The sequence below is a fragment of the Poecilia formosa genome, unplaced genomic scaffold (assembly GCF_000485575.1).
Source record: "Poecilia formosa unplaced genomic scaffold, Poecilia_formosa-5.1.2 Scaffold300, whole genome shotgun sequence".
Lineage (NCBI taxonomy): Eukaryota > Metazoa > Chordata > Actinopteri > Cyprinodontiformes > Poeciliidae > Poecilia > Poecilia formosa.
Window position 1 is genome coordinate 550,733 of NW_006800239.1, and position 19,256 is coordinate 569,988.

Here is a 19,256-nt window from a genome sequence, read left to right on the forward strand (position 1 = left end):
GTTGCTCGCGATGGGATTATAAGTTTCCATTTAATCATTACAGTCATTAAAAAAACATGCTCTTAATGATTTCAAGTTATTTTTTCAGGTTGGAACAGTCAGATACTTAAAAATTAGATGTAGTCACCCTTCTTCATTATTCCACCCACTTTGTGGACTAGTACCTAAATAGACCCTGAGAATGATGCTTCCTCTACCATGTTTCGCAACTTATGACATGCATTATGTAAAAATAGCTTAATCTCAGTGTCATCTGACTGATAAACCTCTCTCCAGAAGACATTTTGCATTTCCAGATGTGTGTCTTCGCAGTGGAGTTTTAATTTGACAGCTGGGGCCTTGTTTTTCAGTCTGGATATTCTCAGTGAAGTGAAGTCTGTTGCCAGAAACAAACCGACATAAAAAAAAGCTCAGTTGATTGATTGCAACAGAAAAAGCTGAGGTGCAATTCGTTAAAGGACAACATCAAGTATTAGTGAGGTTGTCTATATTTAATCCTGAGGGAATAAGCAAGAATATGCAGCATTTTATACATTCATTGAAAGTTTTGGATCCCAATTTGTGTTATAAAAGTTATACGTTGTAAAATAAATTCACCCTGGAAATAAAACAGTTCACATAAATCATTGAAGCTCTCAGACTTATAACTAATTCATGCCCACACTAAGTGAATGGAAAATAGTAATCAAAACTGTGCACAGCGTACTGAAATTATTAATCAAATACTGTTTATAAAAATAGATTTAAAAAAGTACAAAAATAGTCCCTAGGAGAAGTTTAGTGAAAGTGGAGAGAAAACCCAGGTCTGTTTGGAGCGTCTTTAGAGAAGAAACTTAATTTACATTCTAAGCAAATCACAGAATGTTGGACTTTCCCTGACTGAAATGGCATTTTGGTACTTTTTCCTACTTTTACACAATCATAGCTTAAGTTTCATGAAATTTTAAAACGTTACCCAGGAATGTTGCTGCCACACACTCTAGATTATGAAACAGAAACATTTTTTTGGATTCAAACTACACTCATGTCCACAGTTTCATATGATTTATACATCAATACACAGTCAATTTTGTAGATTTTCCCAAATAATGTTTCCTATTTATAGAGGACTTACAGTGTTTTGTCAAATCAACCTGGAGTGCAAAATACGCACACCCAAACTCTAATAAACGCCATTACATCTCAGCTTACAATCATTCTTTCAAAAGTAAAAAAGCTGAATAAACCTGTCGCATCTAAACCACTGTAGACAAATAAAAATAAATCATGAGTGTCCATCGCTGAACGACATTCACATAATGACTGTTGGTTTGTTATCTGTGGTTTATTTCTGCCAATAAGAAGAAGGGGGTATTGCTTTGGAGTCCCCCTCCGCCCTTCGCCCCAGAAAAGGCGGGGATCACCATGACAACCAGTGACTCAACAGTTTCTGAGGATCTGGGTCGCACATTACTCAGCAGGTTGATTTTTCTGTTATTAATCCGTCATGGCTGCCACTATAATCCTGGTGTAATCTCAGCAATCGTGTCATCTCAGTGCAACAGCGGCGTTTAGCAGAGAGCCACTTCCCGCTGCTCATTGGTTGTTGACCAAACCCACAATCCTGCACCAGCTCACTGGACCCGGATTTAGATCATGCCCCCCTGTGCGGGGTGAGTCATCAGCAGTTATTTTCTGTTGTTGCGGAGGAAGTTTGAAACATTGCAAAGTTATAAATATTAAATTAGGTGATAATGTTGGTTAAAGACTCTTTATAGTCATACATGTAATGAGAGGGTGTGCGATGTTTCTCATGTGAGGTCAAGTACATTTATGAATGTGTAACATGTTCTTCAGGTCTTTAAATGTTTTTGAGTGACAATTGCTTCATTAACATCTGAGAGCCACAAACCTGACCTGTAATCGTTGTTGAATTGCAACATTCAGGTTCAAATCTGATGGATTTATTTCACAATTCCTCCTTTTCGTCTTTTTTTTAAATCATCAGAGTTTTTGGCTCCCTGTTTCTGGATCAGAGGAACAAACTGTGACCGTCCTGCTCGTTAGTTTGTGTCGCCTCACTGAGTCTGAAGCCGCTGATCATCACCAAGGTCATAACCTCGGAGTCCGGGGCACTGTCAGGGTGAAAAAACTGTTGTGCACACCACGGACTCGACTCAATCTGAGTCTCATCCTCATCAGCACTGTCAGAAATCCAAGCAGTTTGAGAGAGAGGAAGGCATTGCTTCTCTTCCAGTCAGAGGATCAGTAACAGACTTCAATATATTCAAAGGTCTGAAAATAACAGGCGCTGTGTCAGAGAGATCTTAGGGGGGGAAACTTCCTAAAACCTGAACAAACTGAGTCTCAAAGTTTCACTTAAAAACAGCCAACTGCTGTGAAAGACGCTCGTCCAGCATCCGAGGAGGCGAGTGGGAAGTGAGAGCAGAAAAGGAAATAAAAAAGAGTGTGAGGGCACCGCATGAAGGTGTGTGTGTGTGTGTGTGTGTATGTGTGTGTGTGTTCTCAGAACCAAAGGAGAAGCAACAATGTGGTGACACGGTCAACACAACTCGTGAAACAAAGTGTCAGCAGATTACGGCAAAGGGAACTCAAGGACGACGCAAAAAGAGGAAACTGGTGCAAGGACGGTTTTCTGCTGCTTACCTGCTGGTGTAGACGTGCTCACACACACAAAGCGTCAAGAAAAAGACAGAGTGTTCCACGGAGCAGCAAATGTACTAACAGTCATTCAATAAATAGTTGTGTCTGCCTGTATGACGTCGAGGTGACAAGGTACCACAAAAAACCAGCAGCTTGACCAACATTTCCCAAGTCTTTTATTGTCCTTTGACATTGTTTAAAGTCACTAACATAGTTCTGATTGGATCAGAAAAATCTGACTGAACCATCACTTTTTATGTCTGATTAACATTTCCTGTCCAGCTTTGCAAGGGACAAGAAAAAATGTCTCAGCTTTAACTTTGGATAGACTCTAAAAGTGCCTGAGCAGTGACATATCAGCACTACCGGAACTCCTAAAACCACTATCTGCTGTCTTGCACTGTGCTCTGTGAGGTAACTTTTGGTTAAACTTCAGGTCTTCAGGGTCAAGAACGTTGCAAATAAAACTGTTAGTTTGAGATAAGAGATAAAAACATTTAAAACTGATACTGAAACCTCAGGAGAGCAAGAGCAGGTCGGCTGTTCAGATCAGAGAAGGACTCGAGAAAACGAAGCTCCACCTGGGGAATGAGGTCTCTTAAAAGCTTAACCAACCAAAATAACATTAGTGCTGGAGATTGCTGACCAGATACTGACCATATCTATGTACTTTATGCTGAGAAACGAATCAGAAACATTCAGATATTAGACACTTGGACACAGATAAACCAATGAAAACCTTTATGACCTGCTTTGCACTGTTTAATCTTTGGTTCTGGAGTAAACATTCTGATTTTATCCAAATAAATGAAAAATTAAAAGAAAATATGACTATCATAAACTGCCCAAAGTGAAGTTAAAACACCGGCAGTCCCTGTGGACGCCGTGTCCTCTGTTAAAGACCGCAGTGGATTGACTTGGACGGGGGCTACAGTGCAGACACATCCAGGTCTTATTGAATTCTCTTCTGCTCTGCTGCATGCACACATAAGTCGGACGGTAATTATTGTCTGGTATCGCTTGGATCAATTTGCATTTAACCCAGATTTTGGGAGCAAAGAGGATTGCGGCGCGTCAAGAGAAACGGGGACAGGCGGCCGTCTTCTCCACTGCAGCTTCTTGGGCTCAGTCATAAATCACCGTGCCTCACATTCAGCTTTCCAGACATGCGGACAAAGGAGGGACGACGTGAAGACGCCCCCTCCCCGACCCCCCAGGGCACACTGTGTCCACTGGGTCATCTAGTTCTGCCCCACGGGAGCAGGGGAACTTTTCCCAGGCTCATTAAGATGGGCATGAAACGGGGCCTGGTCTGGTGGGACCATTACTTTCAGGTGAACTGGTTTTCATGACAACTGGTCAGACTCCCAGTAACATGCAATATCTGCACCTTAAGCTGAACACAATCAGTTATGAGCATAGCTTAGCACAAAGATTATCAATGTAATGTTCAGGTGATGTTACAAAAATACTATAAACAGGGAAATGTCTTAGCATTTGCAGAAAGAACATAAAGCTGGAAAAACAGTTAGCATAGCTTAGCATCATTCATTTGAAAAATGTGAAACTGTTGGCACTGGTAAGCACAAACACCAAATGTCAAAGAAAACTCTAAATATGTATATCTCTTAAATATTACTATGAAGTAATGCTGTGAAAATCAGCAACAGTGAAGACCATCAGCAAATCTGTGCGAGAACACTGTAAACAAGTAAGATCAGTCTAGAGTCCTCAAACATAATATGAAAAAATTAGCATAGCTTAGCAACAGAACTATAAACAGGGAAGACTTTGTATAAAGTTTCTAACAGAGAAAAGGCTGTTAATGTAGTTTGCACAAGGAGAGCACTGAAAACTGAATGCGACTCAGCACAAAGGCTGTAAATATTAAGATTGCCTGGGGAGCCTTTTTTTTTTTTTTTTTCTCAAAATACACCTAAGCAACATGCAAATCTTCCAAAGACATTAAAGTCTTCTTAGTGTGTTTTTAGACATTTATTAGACATCAAAATGTAGGCCTGTTTTAACCGAGATGAACAAGCAAAAGAAAAAGAACAGAGTGAGCTGGCCTCAAACTCAGGAACTGTCAGCTATAAACACGGCAACTTTACTGGATGAGCTTCATAATAATCATATATCACTTCAAGACGGTTTTATTCCAGTCTTGGTTTTTGTTGCTGCTATATCAAATTGATCATTTGCTTTAAATACACAGAGGCACTGCCACCGTATGAGAATGTAGTAAATGCATCTAGAAATGACGATTCTTGCAAAAAACAATTTGCAGATTTATTTTTATGTAAACGTCCGGGAAGTTGTCTTTGATGATAATGAGGAGGTGTCTTGTGTTCAGCCTGTTCAACTTGAATATTTAGTGACATTTCAGAATAAAGGAGATCCTGTTTTCTCTCACCAGGACAGTACAAATATGTATTTCAAAATTTACCATGGTTCTTTCTTTATTTAGCCGTTTTGCTTTGTCTAAACATAGATTAAAAATAGAAGTCTAAATAAGGACGACAGACTTAACATTGACTCATCTCAAACAAAGGCTACAAACAAGCAGGGATGACGTAGTGAACCACTGTAAACAACATGGTATTCAGCCTTTACAGAGATATTTTAAACACAAGCATTTGGTGCATGTCTGCTGCACTAAAATAAGTTTTTCATTATGTGTGATTTAATTGTCTAAATGGGATAGAAGGGATTTTTTTAAAAGATATTGTGGCATTCAGATGATATATGGAAGCCATAGACCCACATAGACTCACATCTGACTCATGTGTGCAACATAATCCATGTGGGGAAAATAAAGCAAATGTTTTGAAGTGTGCAGAAGGATTTATGTGATCCATATTAACAAATTAAGATATTATTTAACCTACAGTCTGACAGACTGGATTTGGCCTTTAACACAGTGAGGTATTGATCGACCCGGTTGCGCCTGTTTTCCTGTCGGATCATCACTGTCGTACCTCCATTCATGTGTGAACACATCCAGACTTTAGCATGTGTGTCACATCGATCGCTCCCACCGACCCAAAACTGATCACAACACAGACACACACTCATAAAATGCAGCATACAGTAAACACACACACCCAGTGGGCCTTTGGAGAAGAAAGAACACACACAGACACACACTCACATCAATGAGGCCTATTGACTCTGTTCCCTCTGAGCACGCACAAAGCCGGCCTTTCAAGTTCATCTGGACTGATGTAATAAAATTGACACATGCAGTCGGCTGAATTCTGGGGCGCCTGTTACCTAAACTCTCATTTCCAAAGCACTGTCACCTCCCCTCACTGCAAATGAATCAATTACAGAGCAGCATAATCCTGTTAGGGGCCAGATGAATGCATACCTCCCCGCTGGCAGGTGCTGGCAGGCTGAAGGGGCTTATTGGAGCAGGCGATATCAAAGCTGGGGTTTTATGTGCCACATTAGAACCACTGCAGAGCAGCGAGAGGAAGCCGCTGCGCCTGCGCTCGCCACCTCAGCCTACACAGCCAAACGCTCTGCCAAGCAAACAAACCAAATAACATCAGGCTGCAGATCTGGAGACGACTGACATGATTTATCTCGTATCAGCAGCTTCACTGGAAACATTCTGCTGCGTTTTAAGGCACGGGTCAACCCGGGGGACATCAGACTTCTGGAAACAAAATGTTCCAATAAGGCTTTTACCACAACATAAAACCAAACTGCAAAAACACAAAACCTTACCAAGTATTTCTGGTACTGCAACTTTCTAAGTACACCTAAAATTAGTTGCAAGTAACTTTTCAGCAAGACTCAGGAGCTTTTTTAAATATTTCCCTAATATTGATGAGCTACAAGTTCCAAAAGCAGATATTTTGACTTATAACAAGACATTTTTCCTATAAGTATGAACTAGTACTTTTTCATCAATATTAAGGAATTGTTGACTTAAAACAAGCTACTTTACCTTGTTGAAAAATTACTTGTAAGTTAATTTTGTCTAATTTCAAGTGTTCTAAGATTTTTTTACTAGAGACTAAAAATACATGGTACGGTTTTGTTTTGCAGAACTCCTTGATCTCTTGTTGAAGAAAGGCTGAAAGCATAGTTTCATCAACAAAATGATTAACACCAATAAAAACACCATTTGTTTTTCCTCCAGTTGTTTCCATGACTAACATCAGAGAAATCAGTAAGTTTCATTAAACCAATAGAGTAGACACTCTTCAGTTCATGGTGAAACAACAATAATGGACAACAACTGTGCATGGAAATATGTGTTGCACAGATGATGGAGTGAAAACAGGCTTCTGTCAGCTGTTGCTCTCGCCACATGAAGGATTAGAAGGAAGGGCCGTCTGGAATATTATCCAGAGTAAAAAGCATTCAAACAAATCTGCTCAATGTGGTGCTTTTCATCTGAACTCACAACTGTAAGAGTTTCTATGACATGAACTGAACTGAGCAAGGCCTTTTCTTTGCGTTTTTCTTTTGCTTTGGTTCAGGTTTTAATAGGAACAGCGGGTCAAAGCGGTGGCCTGGTTGGAGCATGCTCGCTCCAACACATTTATGGCTTGTCAGAAAGTGGATTCTGAGCCACTTCGTCTTAGAACAACCACGAGCGTCGGCACGAAGAGGGACCAGAGGGGCGACCGAAGCCCCCTCCCTTCCCGCCCTCCTCCCACTGCCGTCGGGCCAGGCCATTGTTCACCAGGGGAGGGGGTCTTCAGCAGATAAATGGCTGCATGTTAACCATGTTTGACAGGGCGCACAAAAGAGGACACCTCGGGTCCCATGACGAAACCGGCAGCCCCACATCACCGTCCCAGAGAAGTTTGACCCCCCGGCCCCCAAACCCAGGAGCTACAGGAAGTTTCTACTGCTTCACTTCACGACTGAAACATCTGACATCAGAGAACGTTTGAGTTCCTTTGGATGAAAAACCAATCAGGATGGCAAAGAAGGACCTCTACTATGAGGGTTAGGGAATCATTTGGACTGAAATGTCATATCAAAACCTGTTTTCTTAGACTGATGGCAGGTTGGTTAGTTTGTTCATTTTACAACTCGTAGAGTTTGAGGTCAATTTTTTGGGACGTTTTCATACCAGATGGTCCGGTAGACTCGGCTCGACTGGCTGAAACATTTGTTCCATTTTCATCTGGTGCCCTTGTCTTTCACACTGTGCTGTCAAATGAACCAAAGCCTTTAAAAAACTCAGTTACCCACTCAGAAACTTAGAAAATACATTAGTGATTTCTGAGTTGTGTACAACTTCCTTGTTTATAAAGCGTAAATAAAAATGCAGTAGCATCAGATTTTAGTGGTTGTATGTTTGCAATCTTTGGCAAAACACTGCAAAGCATTTTTCCCGCTAACACTACACTTGCACTTTTGTTTTGTTGTATTAACCCAAAAGGCCCTGCGCGTCAGTCTGCTGCCTGCTTTTGGGTTGTTCTCCTGTCCGTTCGGCGTTCACATATGCATTAAAATTGCACCAGAGTTCACTTCAAACAAACTGAAACTACATTTTTAGCTGGACCAGAATTTGCTTTTTCAGCCCTCATCAGACTTCGACTGGACTTTCTAGACAAATAAACAAGAGTTTGGTTAAAGAGCACCAAACAGGGCTGGTGTGAATGCACACTAAGTCTCAAATGGGTCAGTTTTCCATCGTGGATGTCCAGGTAGTTTTGCTTTCGATCCTGTGTTTGTTTGCCAACCTGTGGTGGAGAACTGGTGTTATTTTTGTCATTACTGATGGGTCACTGGGTCAGTTTTCCTGTCTCTGAAGAGTGTTTAGTTAGTTATTCTGTCTGTGACTGAGTAATCAGTCAGTTTTTCAGCTTTTGATGGAAGGGTTTGTGATTTTTATCATTTCTGATGGGAGGTTGGTCAGATTTGCAGTATCTGATGAAACAGTCGAGCTGTTTTGCAGTTTGGAGAACCGAGTCTGTTTTCAGTATGCAGTGGGTTTTTCAGTCTTTGGGGATCTTTTTAATTGCCTGTTGAAGCATTTGGTCAGCTACTCCTTCTGTAACACAGTACCTTGTTAGTTTTCCAGGCTGTGATGAGTTTCTCTGTCTCTGATGGAGCACTGGGTGAGTTTTTCACCCTCTGATGAATCATTTGCCCAGACTCTCAGTCTACGACAGAGGATGGAAACAGACTCTCGGTCTCTGACGAGTGTTCGGTCAGTTCTCCATCATTTGGTCAGTTTTTAGTCTGTGACAGAGTGACACATGAGTGTGTTCAGCTGAAATGAAGCAGTGGGACAAAAGCAGAAAGCGTCTGTCAGGCTGCAGGCCGAAGGAGGGGGGGTATTTTTTAGCCAGGGAGGGGGATTATTGTCCTTTGCTAACCTTTTCAGCTCTGCTGCCTCTTTGAAGGTTGACGGGACTTACAAAGCACCTGCCCCGTCTCCGAGTGTCCCCCGCCTCCCCCGGCTGCCCCCCCTGACCTGACCGGCATTCCTGGCCAACAGGGGGCCCTTCCCATGACTACCTTTACACCCCCGCCCAAAACAATCTCACAAAGTCTGGTAATCCCACAGCAAACACGGCTGTGAGGCTCAGAGGCGATGCACGAGACTTCTCACAGCTGAAAGGTGCTCATCACCGTGGGAACCCAGAGTGAAGGAAACACTGCTGAGGTGCACAGGCATCAAAATCTGATATATTTTCAATGATTATCATTTTTAAAATCAACTGTTCAACGTAACTCAACAAAGTGTGCGTGATATGTTTCTTTGAAATCATTTAAACTAGTTTTAGTAAAAGTTGACCTAATGGCTCATCTGCAGTTCTTCCTATCAGTAAATTCCTCCTAAACTTGAGTTGATCAAGAACCTGTGAGCTTCCTCACATTAAGCTTCCCTCCTCTCATCGTCTCTGGACTCTCGTTTGTTCGTGGTCATCATAGCGGAGACGTTTCCTTCAGACCGGACAGTGCGAGCAGCTCTGACAGGAGTGTCAGCTCTGATACCTTCATACTGTGAGGTCAGTCCAGCAGGACTCTCCCTGAGGCGACCGGGTCGCACCGAGAGGCGCTCCTCTGCCTCATTACTTTAATTGGCAGATCTGTGACCAGCAAGTGATGAGAGAAACTGATCTGATCTGGCCTGAGGAGGTTACACTGCGAGTCCAAGTGGACAGAGGTAACGTGAACAAAGTCCTCCATGAGATGCAAACTCACGGAGAAACAAAAGAAAAGTTTTTAATCGTCAAAGCAAATGTTCGACAGCATAAAAACACTTGTGCAGACAAAATCTCAAATGAAAACATTCAAACATCAACTGCCCCACAGTGAGACATGTCTTCAACACTCAGATGTCTTTAATTTCACTGGTTGTCAGAGTTAAAGAGCTCAGGAAAAGAACAATCCTGAACTTTATCAGACCAATAAAACCCACAACTATCAATATCCAGATCTGGACCAGTACCAGATCACACACCACCCAGCACCAGAACAAGCCAGCTGTCACCAGTTCAACTACATCTCAGTACCAAACCCAATATAACCCAGAACTACAACTGTGCCAGCCCAGTAGCTGTTGCTGGATCTGATGCACCAAACACCAGATCAATATCCGACCAGTTAGTAAAACTACACTAGAACCAATATAATAAAAACCCAGAAGATCTGAAACAAGTCCAGCATTAGAGCAATTAAAAACCTTGACGAACAGCACCAAAACAAGAAAAATAAGAATCCAAACCCAGACAAGAGTCCAGCCAGTGTCATATCCCAGTAGCAGCCCAATAACTATCCCAGAACCAGGCCAGTACCAGGCCAATAAGAACCTATAGCCAGGCCAGATCCAGTCCAAGTAGAGCCTATAACAGGCACATTATTGGACCTATATGAGGAACCCATAACCCCAGTCCAACAGCATCCCAGTACCAGAACAATAACAACCCCTTCAGCTCATTATCTGCCTAATATCTGGTCAATCAGCCCAGTTATTGTTGGTTTCCATTAATCGTCCCGACGATAACCTGCAAAGGACTTGGAGGTGGACCCAGGACCATCCCAGCAGAGGTGGGCGGAGCCTGGGGGTGCCGGTGTGGGGAGGGGGGAGGTTATTCAGGCGTACAGTGTTGGTCTGGACACACAGATGTCATGACACCTTAATCCAGCCATCCGTTATAGATTGTTCCATGTGTGTGACCTTGCCGCAGGAGCTCAGCCAATCAAATGCACCTCTCCTGTTAGGGAGGGGCCTACGTCTTCTCTGGAGACGGGTCCCAAATAAGTTAGGACACACTCAGGTGATGTGAATCAGAATCCAGAAGAAAGTGAAGACATTAATGAGCTGATGAAATTAAACAGCTCAGTTTAGAAGCTGTTTAGACAAACAATTTCTCTTGAGGTTCATCTACGAAGCTTTCTGTTTTAATCTGACCCCACCACCTGCTCCTAAATGTGTGTGTGTGTGTGTGTGTGTGTGTGTGTGTGTGTGTGGGGGTGGGTGTGTGTGTGTGTGTTGTTCTCTAACGGTTTCTGACTGTTTAAGTGTGTCTTATCTCTCCATGCTGATGTGCCTCTGCTGTGACCCGAGAGTGTGTGATGGTGTGCTTTATTGTCTGGTACAGTGTGTGTGTGCTACAGTGTGTGTGTGTGTGTGTGTGTGTGTGTGTGTGTGTGTTATCTTTCTGCCCTGATGCACCTCCGCTCTGACCTTGATGAAGCCTGTTTAGGCTAACGGCAACAAAATGTCACCAGTCGGCTCCAGGCGCGCTGATGAACAAAATATGCATGGTTCAGTGAAAGTGAGCGTGTGTCAGTCACCTTGAAAATATGAGAAACAACAGAGTTTTACTGCAACAACATCAAATACCGAGGTAAGATGGGAGGTGGAGGAACATTGGTGACTCAGAGACGAGCTGCTTTCACAAGAAAAGAGAAGAAGACATGCTTTCCGAGGAATAAAGGTGGCGGCAGTGGGTGGGGGGGTCCTAATATGGTTTAATGCACGGAAGAATAAAGACACAGGACAGATGTGAAAGTCAGTGAGTGACGGAGAGTGTGGGTGTTTAACAAGTCAATAACTCTCAGACAAATTAGTTTTTGTTGGATCAAGTCCAAACTGTTCCGTTAAAATAAAAACAAAATCAGAACAGTCCGGAGACGATCTCAGGATTCCTTCTTAGAGAAAGGAAAAGTTTTCTGTATTTTTTCTAATTGCTGTCCAATTCACACACCAGAACTGGAAACAAAACTAAATCCTGTCTGCTCAGAGATGGCTTCGTTCACATTGCAGAATGTGAACGAAGCAGGAGCTCAGCAGGAGCAGGAGCTCAGCCAATCAAATGCACCTCTCCTGTTAGGGAGGGGCCTACGTCTTCTCTGGAGACGGGTCCCAAAAATAGAATAATATTCTGAATTATTCTAATTCAGAATAAATTAGAATAAATCTAATTTATTCTGAAATCTGATTTTTTTTTTTTTTTTTTGCATGGTCAACATTATTATTATTATTAGCTTATTTCACTAGAAAATTAAAGATTAAAAAGTGTCTTCTGCAAGAGAATTCTGTCCAAGACTGGCATGCAGAGATTACAGAATATTCAGAGCAAAACATAAAAAGTTAACACCGTATTTAATTAAAAGATTCCTCAGTTAAAACATTTGCAAACAGATGATTTCTTCTCAAAATCTTGAAAGACTGTCTTAAAAACATTCAGTGACAGCAGCGCCTTTCGGTCCATGTATTTCTGCAACCGACTCCAATAGGATGGAGCAGAAAACTGAAAAGACTTATTTCCAAATTCAATTTGGAGTTTAGGCTCCAAAAGTAAAAGTAAATTCCCACAATGAAAAAAACATCCTTTGGTGAATTTTCAATTGCGTAAGTCAACAAATATGAAAGAAGTCCAAGTATGGCCTTATAAAATATAAAAAATACTAGTTATAAGTGAAATAATCTGTCAGGATAGCTAGTACTGTTTCATATATATTGAGAAATTACTGACTTAAACGAGTGCCGATAGCTTCCTAAAATGTTACTTGTAAGTTATTTCTCTTATATTTAGTGTACTAAAATATTTGAACTAGAAATTAGGATTTTATGTTTTTGTATTGTACCAACACCTCTCACCATTCACAACTATGACAAACGGAAAGTGACGTCAAAGTCGCAACAAAACCTGTTTGGTTGTTCCCACTGGAACCACATTCAAAAAGATCGGATACTAGTCGGATTCAGGATCACATACGGAAGTGGCTCAAATCTGACTTTAAAATAAAATCAGATATGTGGCACAGCTGAGTGTTCACACTTATTCTGAAAAGCCTGACCTGGTAACTTGAGCCCAAAACGTCTGATCTATGCCACACAACCCGACTCTGTTATCAGGTTAAATCTGAACATGGTTCAACCACTTCTTGTTTCTGCTGCCGATCAACAGGAAATAAAGTGTTTCATCACATCTAACTGGTGTCCTCAACCAGAGGTCAGAGGTCAGGGACTGGTAGGATGCTGATTCTGTCACCTGACACACAATGATGCCACAGCCATCCTGACCTCTGACCCTCACAAACATCTTCATCCCACCGTATCACACTTTCATCCAGATCAGGAGATAAAGGTTCATCATGTGAGTGACCCTCCGTCATGTGACTGTGATGTCACCATGCCTTTATTTTGGCGGTGGGTGGGGTGGGGGGCTGCATTAAGCAGGCTTCCTGTTGTTAACAAAGGGCCCTTCTTCTGAAAGCGGGGCCCCGGTTCCTCCTCTGCTGTCCAACCAGAGGTGTTTGCTGAAGTAAATCTGCCTAAGTCGAGCAGGAGGGGGCCGAGGGGAGTCTGACAGGAGGTGCTGGGGGGATAAAGGTGAATAAAGATAATCTGCTTTTCTTCACAATAAAAGCTTTCATGGGGGGCGGGGCTGAAAAATTAAGAATTCATATCACATGCTGCATTTTAGACTTGATTCCTGACCTGTAAAGAAACAGAACAGCCAGGGGCCCCCAGGGGCCTCTTACACAGCGAACCTCCGGATTTGGAAACATTATGTATTAAAAAATACTAAAAACAAGCAGCAGCAAATGAACTGAAATCCAAATGAAAGTGAGGAGTGAGGAGAAGTAGCGAAGCTGCAGACGGAAGGCAGTTTTTAGGAAATTTTCTCATTTAAAAACAAACTTTCAGGAAGTTTTTAGTTTCTGATCGAAGTGTCTGCCGCCCGGGAGGAGGAGCTCCGCGAAGGCCGCCGCCGCCGCGCCTCCTCCTGCCTCGCTTCTTCACCTCCTCCTCTCTGCGCTCAGTTCCTTTTCTGCAGCTCCTTTCATCTGGGATGGCGGCGAGCTGAGCGTCCCCGGCGGCGCTCGCAGCCTCTGAATGGTGATTAAGGAGGAGCGGAGGAGCTGCTTTCTTTGTTCTGCCCTCAGGGAGGGGGTATTTACTGAGGGAGGGGGGCAGATATGAAAGACATTCGGGTCAGAGAGCAGCAGCTCCGACCTGCTTTTAAACCGCTTCATCAGAAAACCATAAAAAGGCCCCCGTCATGTTACTTTAACATGGTTCTGCTCACCAGAACCCAAAATTCAGACAGTTACAGATCCTGGAGTGAAATTAACCAAGTTCAAAGTTAAGTGACAGAATCAATTTGGACCAAACATCAAGCTGAAAATCCCATCCTGACATGACACAGCTTCTTCTGCCAATCACAGGGTTCATGCAGGTTTCACCAACTCAAATTTAAGACTTTTTAAGACCTATTGAAGACCATTATGAGTACAGTTTAAGACCTATATCACAACAGAGATGAACAGAAGAAATACAGGGGACCAAAACAGAAATTTCTGGGGTCTTTTTGTGGCTCTTGGAAGCAGCTACGTGTTTCTCACATGGCATTTGGCTCGTTAGCTAGCAAGTATTAGCAACTAGTTACCGGTGGCTTTAACCACCGTCAGTCACAGAACACATCTAATGAAGATATCTGCACGCAACACAAGCTTTTGCCTGATAGAAAAGTTCATCAACATAAAGCCAACATGATTAGACAGTCCTGATACAAAAATTGAGAAATATAATTAACATATTTAAGGCCAACTTACATTTTCTTTAACAAATTTAAGACATTTCACAGCCTTATTTTAGATAAATGAGTTTAAGACATTTTAAAGATGCATAGATGTCCAGAATCAGATTGAAGGGACAAGACAGAAGCACAGCTGAGAGGTGGGAACAATACCAAACTCAGGTCAACACACACAAGAGTTTCTACCAGCATGGAGTGTGAGGCAGTTAGTGTGTCAACGTGAACAGGCCTTCTGTCAGCGAGAGTCAGCTTCCATGAAACTCCTGTCAATGTGCACAGAGCCGCTGTCAGCTTGAAAAGAGCTCCTGGTAGCTCCTGTCACATGATAATCAGTCAGTTTCCTTCCATCATCAGTCTGATTTAATGAAGCGAAATTAGAGGGAAGTTGGGGTCGACTGACACATACTGTCAAACAGGCTGCTGTCAATCAGAGGCACCTCCATCTCCCTCTTAATTGTTGGAAACTAAAATAAGACATAAATAATTACATGAACAAATGTGGCCATGGCATAGACTGTAAGTATTTTTGGTCAAGTTTCTCATGCAATTATCTTGAAATATGACAAAACTAACTTACAAGTACCTTCTCAGCAAGTTACTTGTTTTAAGTAAATAATTCCTTAATATTGATGAAAAACTACTAGTTCCATTGGTAGGTAATTTCACTTATAACATGGGAAAAATGTTTTGTCAGAAGTAAAATAATCTGCCGGTGGAACTAGTATTTTTTTTGTTATCAAAAATGAATTATTGACTTAAAACAAGCCCCCATATCTTTCTAAAACGTCACTTGTAAAATAGTTTTGTCTTATTTCAAATGTACTAACGTATTTGCACCAGAAACTAGACTAAACATATTTGGTAAGATTTTGTGTTGTTGGAGTGGCCAAAGTGAGGGCCTGGGGGCCTTTTGCAGCCATCAGAACAACTTTGGGCGGCCTTTGATCACAAGTCAAGAATAACCTAAGTTTTAATATTTCACTGATGCCAGGATGTTCAAGACGTAATCATTAAAAATCTAAGGTGCAGTATGAACTATCCATCCAGGTTTTTGCTTTCAGTTTAATTTAATTTATATGAACCAACATACAAAAATGCAGACCTGGGCACAAAGCATGAATAAACTTAGCAACAGAAAGCAGAAGTGAGGCATATTCTGTTATTATTGCTGATAAAACTAAAACAAAGTTAGAAAAAGACGATCGACCTGAAAAATGTAGAATGTGGTTTGCTGTTTTTTTTTTTATATTCTACAATAATTATACATCACTTGTGAACCGGAATCCAAGTGCTCTGCTAGTTTTTATTAAGATTTTGTGCAGTGGTTATTGTTTTTTTTTAGCAAATAAAAACGTAAAAACTAAAATTTGTTTTTGTTATTAAAAAGAAGAAGACAGAAAATTTCAACTTGACGTTTTTGGCCCCCACACTAAAGAGTTTGGACAACACTGGGGTAGAACGTCAGAAGAGCAGAACCGTCGGGATGAAAAGGAAGACAAAAACCCAACAGGTTTGATCCGAGCTGATAGCTGACAGAGAGACAGGATCCTGATTTCATCCTGAATGATTCAGTTCACTCCCTGCAGCTCCACTGACAGCTGTGGTTCTGGTTCTGATGGAAAGCCTCCAGTCCACTCTGAGGGAACCATCGAACTGCATCACACACAGACACTGACAACACACACACAGAACCATCCGGACTGTAAGCAGTCCCACCCATGACGGCCTCCAGCAAGAAGAACCCGATCAACCTGAGCAAAACGGTCCGCTTCTTAGGAACCATCAATCCAAACCGAGTCAACAAGTGAAAGTTTGTTTCATTCTGATGCAAGAAGTCAAATCAAAATGTAAAAAGAAGAGTTTTTCTTTTTACATTTCAGATTTTCCATCTATTTCAGTTTAATTTAATGTATAAATTAAACTGAAATAGTTTAATTTCAGTTTAAACTATTTCAGTTCCGTCCTGCTTCATACGAACAAATAATATAAACACAGAAATATATTCTAATATAAATCTATAAATCAAATGTAGTAATGTATTTATTATAACTATAAAAAAGAAAATGTGATTTAAGACTACATTTATTCCAGACATGGCAGTTATGGATAACAAGCACAAAATTATTTTGCAGCCTGAACAACATGTGACACACACACACACACACACACACACACACACACGCATTCAGACAGCCAGCATCGGAGCTCCAGCAGAAAACAACAGACTTTAACAAACAGCTGCACCCACACAGCTGGATGAGACCTCCAGAGGTGGAGAAGGCCGCAGATCCCCTGACCCCTCCAACCCCCAAAAGTTAGATCTGCAGCTGACTGAGACGCCATGAGACGTTCAAAGACACCCGGAGGGAGGGGGACCCGCAGGAACCCTAACGCACAAAGTCACATAAAAACAAGAACCAAAAACTGTAAAAAAAAAAACTGAGTGAAAATGATAAAATTTAAAACTGTGAGTTTAATTTAAATGGGTAAAATTTAAATAAATCAAATGAGAAGAAGTCAGAACCAACAGAGTATATGTTTTCCTTTAACCAAACGGATTACCCCTTGAATGTGTCTGACTATGAAAATAAAGACAAAAAATAAAAATCCAAGCCTCTGATGATGTGCAGTTTTTGTGTTTTTCTTTCATAAGGGCTGATCTACACTTCACGCCTTGACTAATGTAACTAAGAGTTTTATTTTATATTTTCATTTCTAATAATTTTTTACATTGAAAAAAAAACTACATTTTTATCTGCACCTGTCCAGATTATAAAGCGTCTGTTCCAGTTCATTGTGTTAAACAGAACAGATTCTGTATCTAGTTCCATTCACCATTAGTAATTATATATATATAAATATATATACTTTTTTAACTCTAAGGAAAAACGGGAACTCCCTCTAAGAAACAAACAAACTCTGAGTCACAGAGTGACGAGCGGCTCCCCGGACACGCGGTGACCCGCATGCGGAGCTCCGAGTAACGGTCCCCTCCCCGCAGCGTCCCGCTCCAAACTTTCTGCAGTCTGTAACACTTGTAGCGGAGTTGCGGTGTATGTGTGTGTGCGGTCTTACCGCTCTTTCTGCGGGGGTTGAGCTGCTTGCGCCTCTTCCATCGGGGACTCTGGGCCATCATCTCCGGCTGTCCCGGTCCTCCTGCTGCCTGAACAACGGCACAGACACACACACAGTCAGTCCCAGACCGGGTCCGAGTCCCAGAACTCCTGATCCACTCCCAGAACTCCCGATCCACTCCCACGGAGGCGCCCCGCACTCTGCGGACTTTGTCAACACTTTGTTGGCTGGAGAGCGCGCACCGAGCCGCGTCCCCGTCAGCCTGATCTCTGATGAGGAGCGTCTCTGCTGGTCTGACAGGAGGAGGGGACACACACACACGCTCACACACACGCTCACACACACACACACCCATACAAACACACACAGACACTCACACACTCCCTGTTCCACCTCCTCACCGAACTACACCCAACAACTAACTTGTTGATCTGTCAGGCATCTCCAATCACTCATCAATAAAACTATCGATGTCATCTTTGAATATTTTCTGCTTATATAACAGCAACATTCAGGCCTGCTGATCTGGAATCAGCTGCGCTTTTAATAGGAATATTTCTGCTGCTTCACTTTCATCCATCCATCCTTCGTTCCATCCACCCATCCATTAATCCATCCATCTATTCATCCATCCATCCATTAATCCATCCATCTACTCATCCATCCATCCATACATACATCCATCCGCTGCGGGAATTAAGGCAGATCTAAGCCCAGCAAACAGAGCGGCACCTCGGTCACACAGTCTGTCACATACCGGTCCACTCATCCATTCATCAATCCATCCCTTCTTCCACTCATCCCTCCGTCCCACCTGGAGGCTCTCCTCTCACCTGTCCGCAGGTAGGGCCGTGCAGGTAAGTGCTGCGCTCTGATTGGCTGCGCGGAGTAAACTGTGAGCAGCGGAGCAGCGAGGATGAAGAGCAGCGGAGGGTTCTTCTTACCGCTGTTTCCTGCTGCGGAATCAAAAAGTCCAGCCGGGTCTGGGTGAGTCCGGACGGGTCCGGCCAGGTCTCTCAGTCCGGGTCTGGACCGCGAGTCCGGACTGGAGGTTGGTCCGCTCCGTGTGCCGCCTCCCGCCGCCTGTCACCGCGTCTTTCTGCCTCATAAACAGCCGCGAGAACTCGTGGCCGCACGCGCCACCTATCTTCACGCGGAGGGATAATTGATCAGCTTGTCTGTTGACGCGCTCCGGTCTCTGCTCCATACCTGAAGGCTGCGCCTGATTGGCTCACAGGATGTTACCTGAACAGGTGAAGCGTCTCACCTTGTCAGGTGGAGCATGCGCAGAGGCCTCTGAGATAATGAGTCACATGTAAACAGCATCGATGGGAATGTCAGAAAACATCAAAGGAAAATATTTTTCATCCATAACAATAGGAAATTAATAATTTCTAAAATTGTCAAATAACATTACATAAAAAAACATAACATTATACAACAATCTACTTAATTTAAATAATCTATTATTATTATTATTATTATTATTATTATTATTATTATTAT

General features: G+C 42.3%; 1 protein-coding gene and 1 long non-coding RNA gene across 4 annotated transcripts in view; one reads left to right on the forward strand and one right to left on the reverse strand.

Annotated features, from left to right (window-relative positions):
* Positions 1–18,849, reverse strand: part of zeb2a (zinc finger E-box binding homeobox 2a) — a 45,108-nt gene extending 26,259 nt beyond the window's left edge. The window contains exons 1-2 of one of the 3 annotated variants that reach the window (XM_016660850.1): positions 18,695–18,849; positions 17,751–17,838 (exon numbers count right to left, since the gene is read on the reverse strand). In XM_016660850.1, the coding sequence (XP_016516336.1) occupies positions 17,751–17,811 (61 nt within the window). In that variant the 5' untranslated portion in view covers positions 17,812–17,838; positions 18,695–18,849. The other 2 variants (XM_007572416.2, XM_007572417.2) reach the window with 2 other exon arrangements.
* Positions 1,402–2,755, forward strand: LOC107832949 (uncharacterized). The gene is made up of 2 exons (XR_001658678.1): positions 1,402–1,652; positions 1,988–2,755. It is a non-coding gene; the product is annotated as an uncharacterized LOC107832949 (long non-coding RNA).
* Positions 18,850–19,256: the final 407 nt, after the last annotated feature.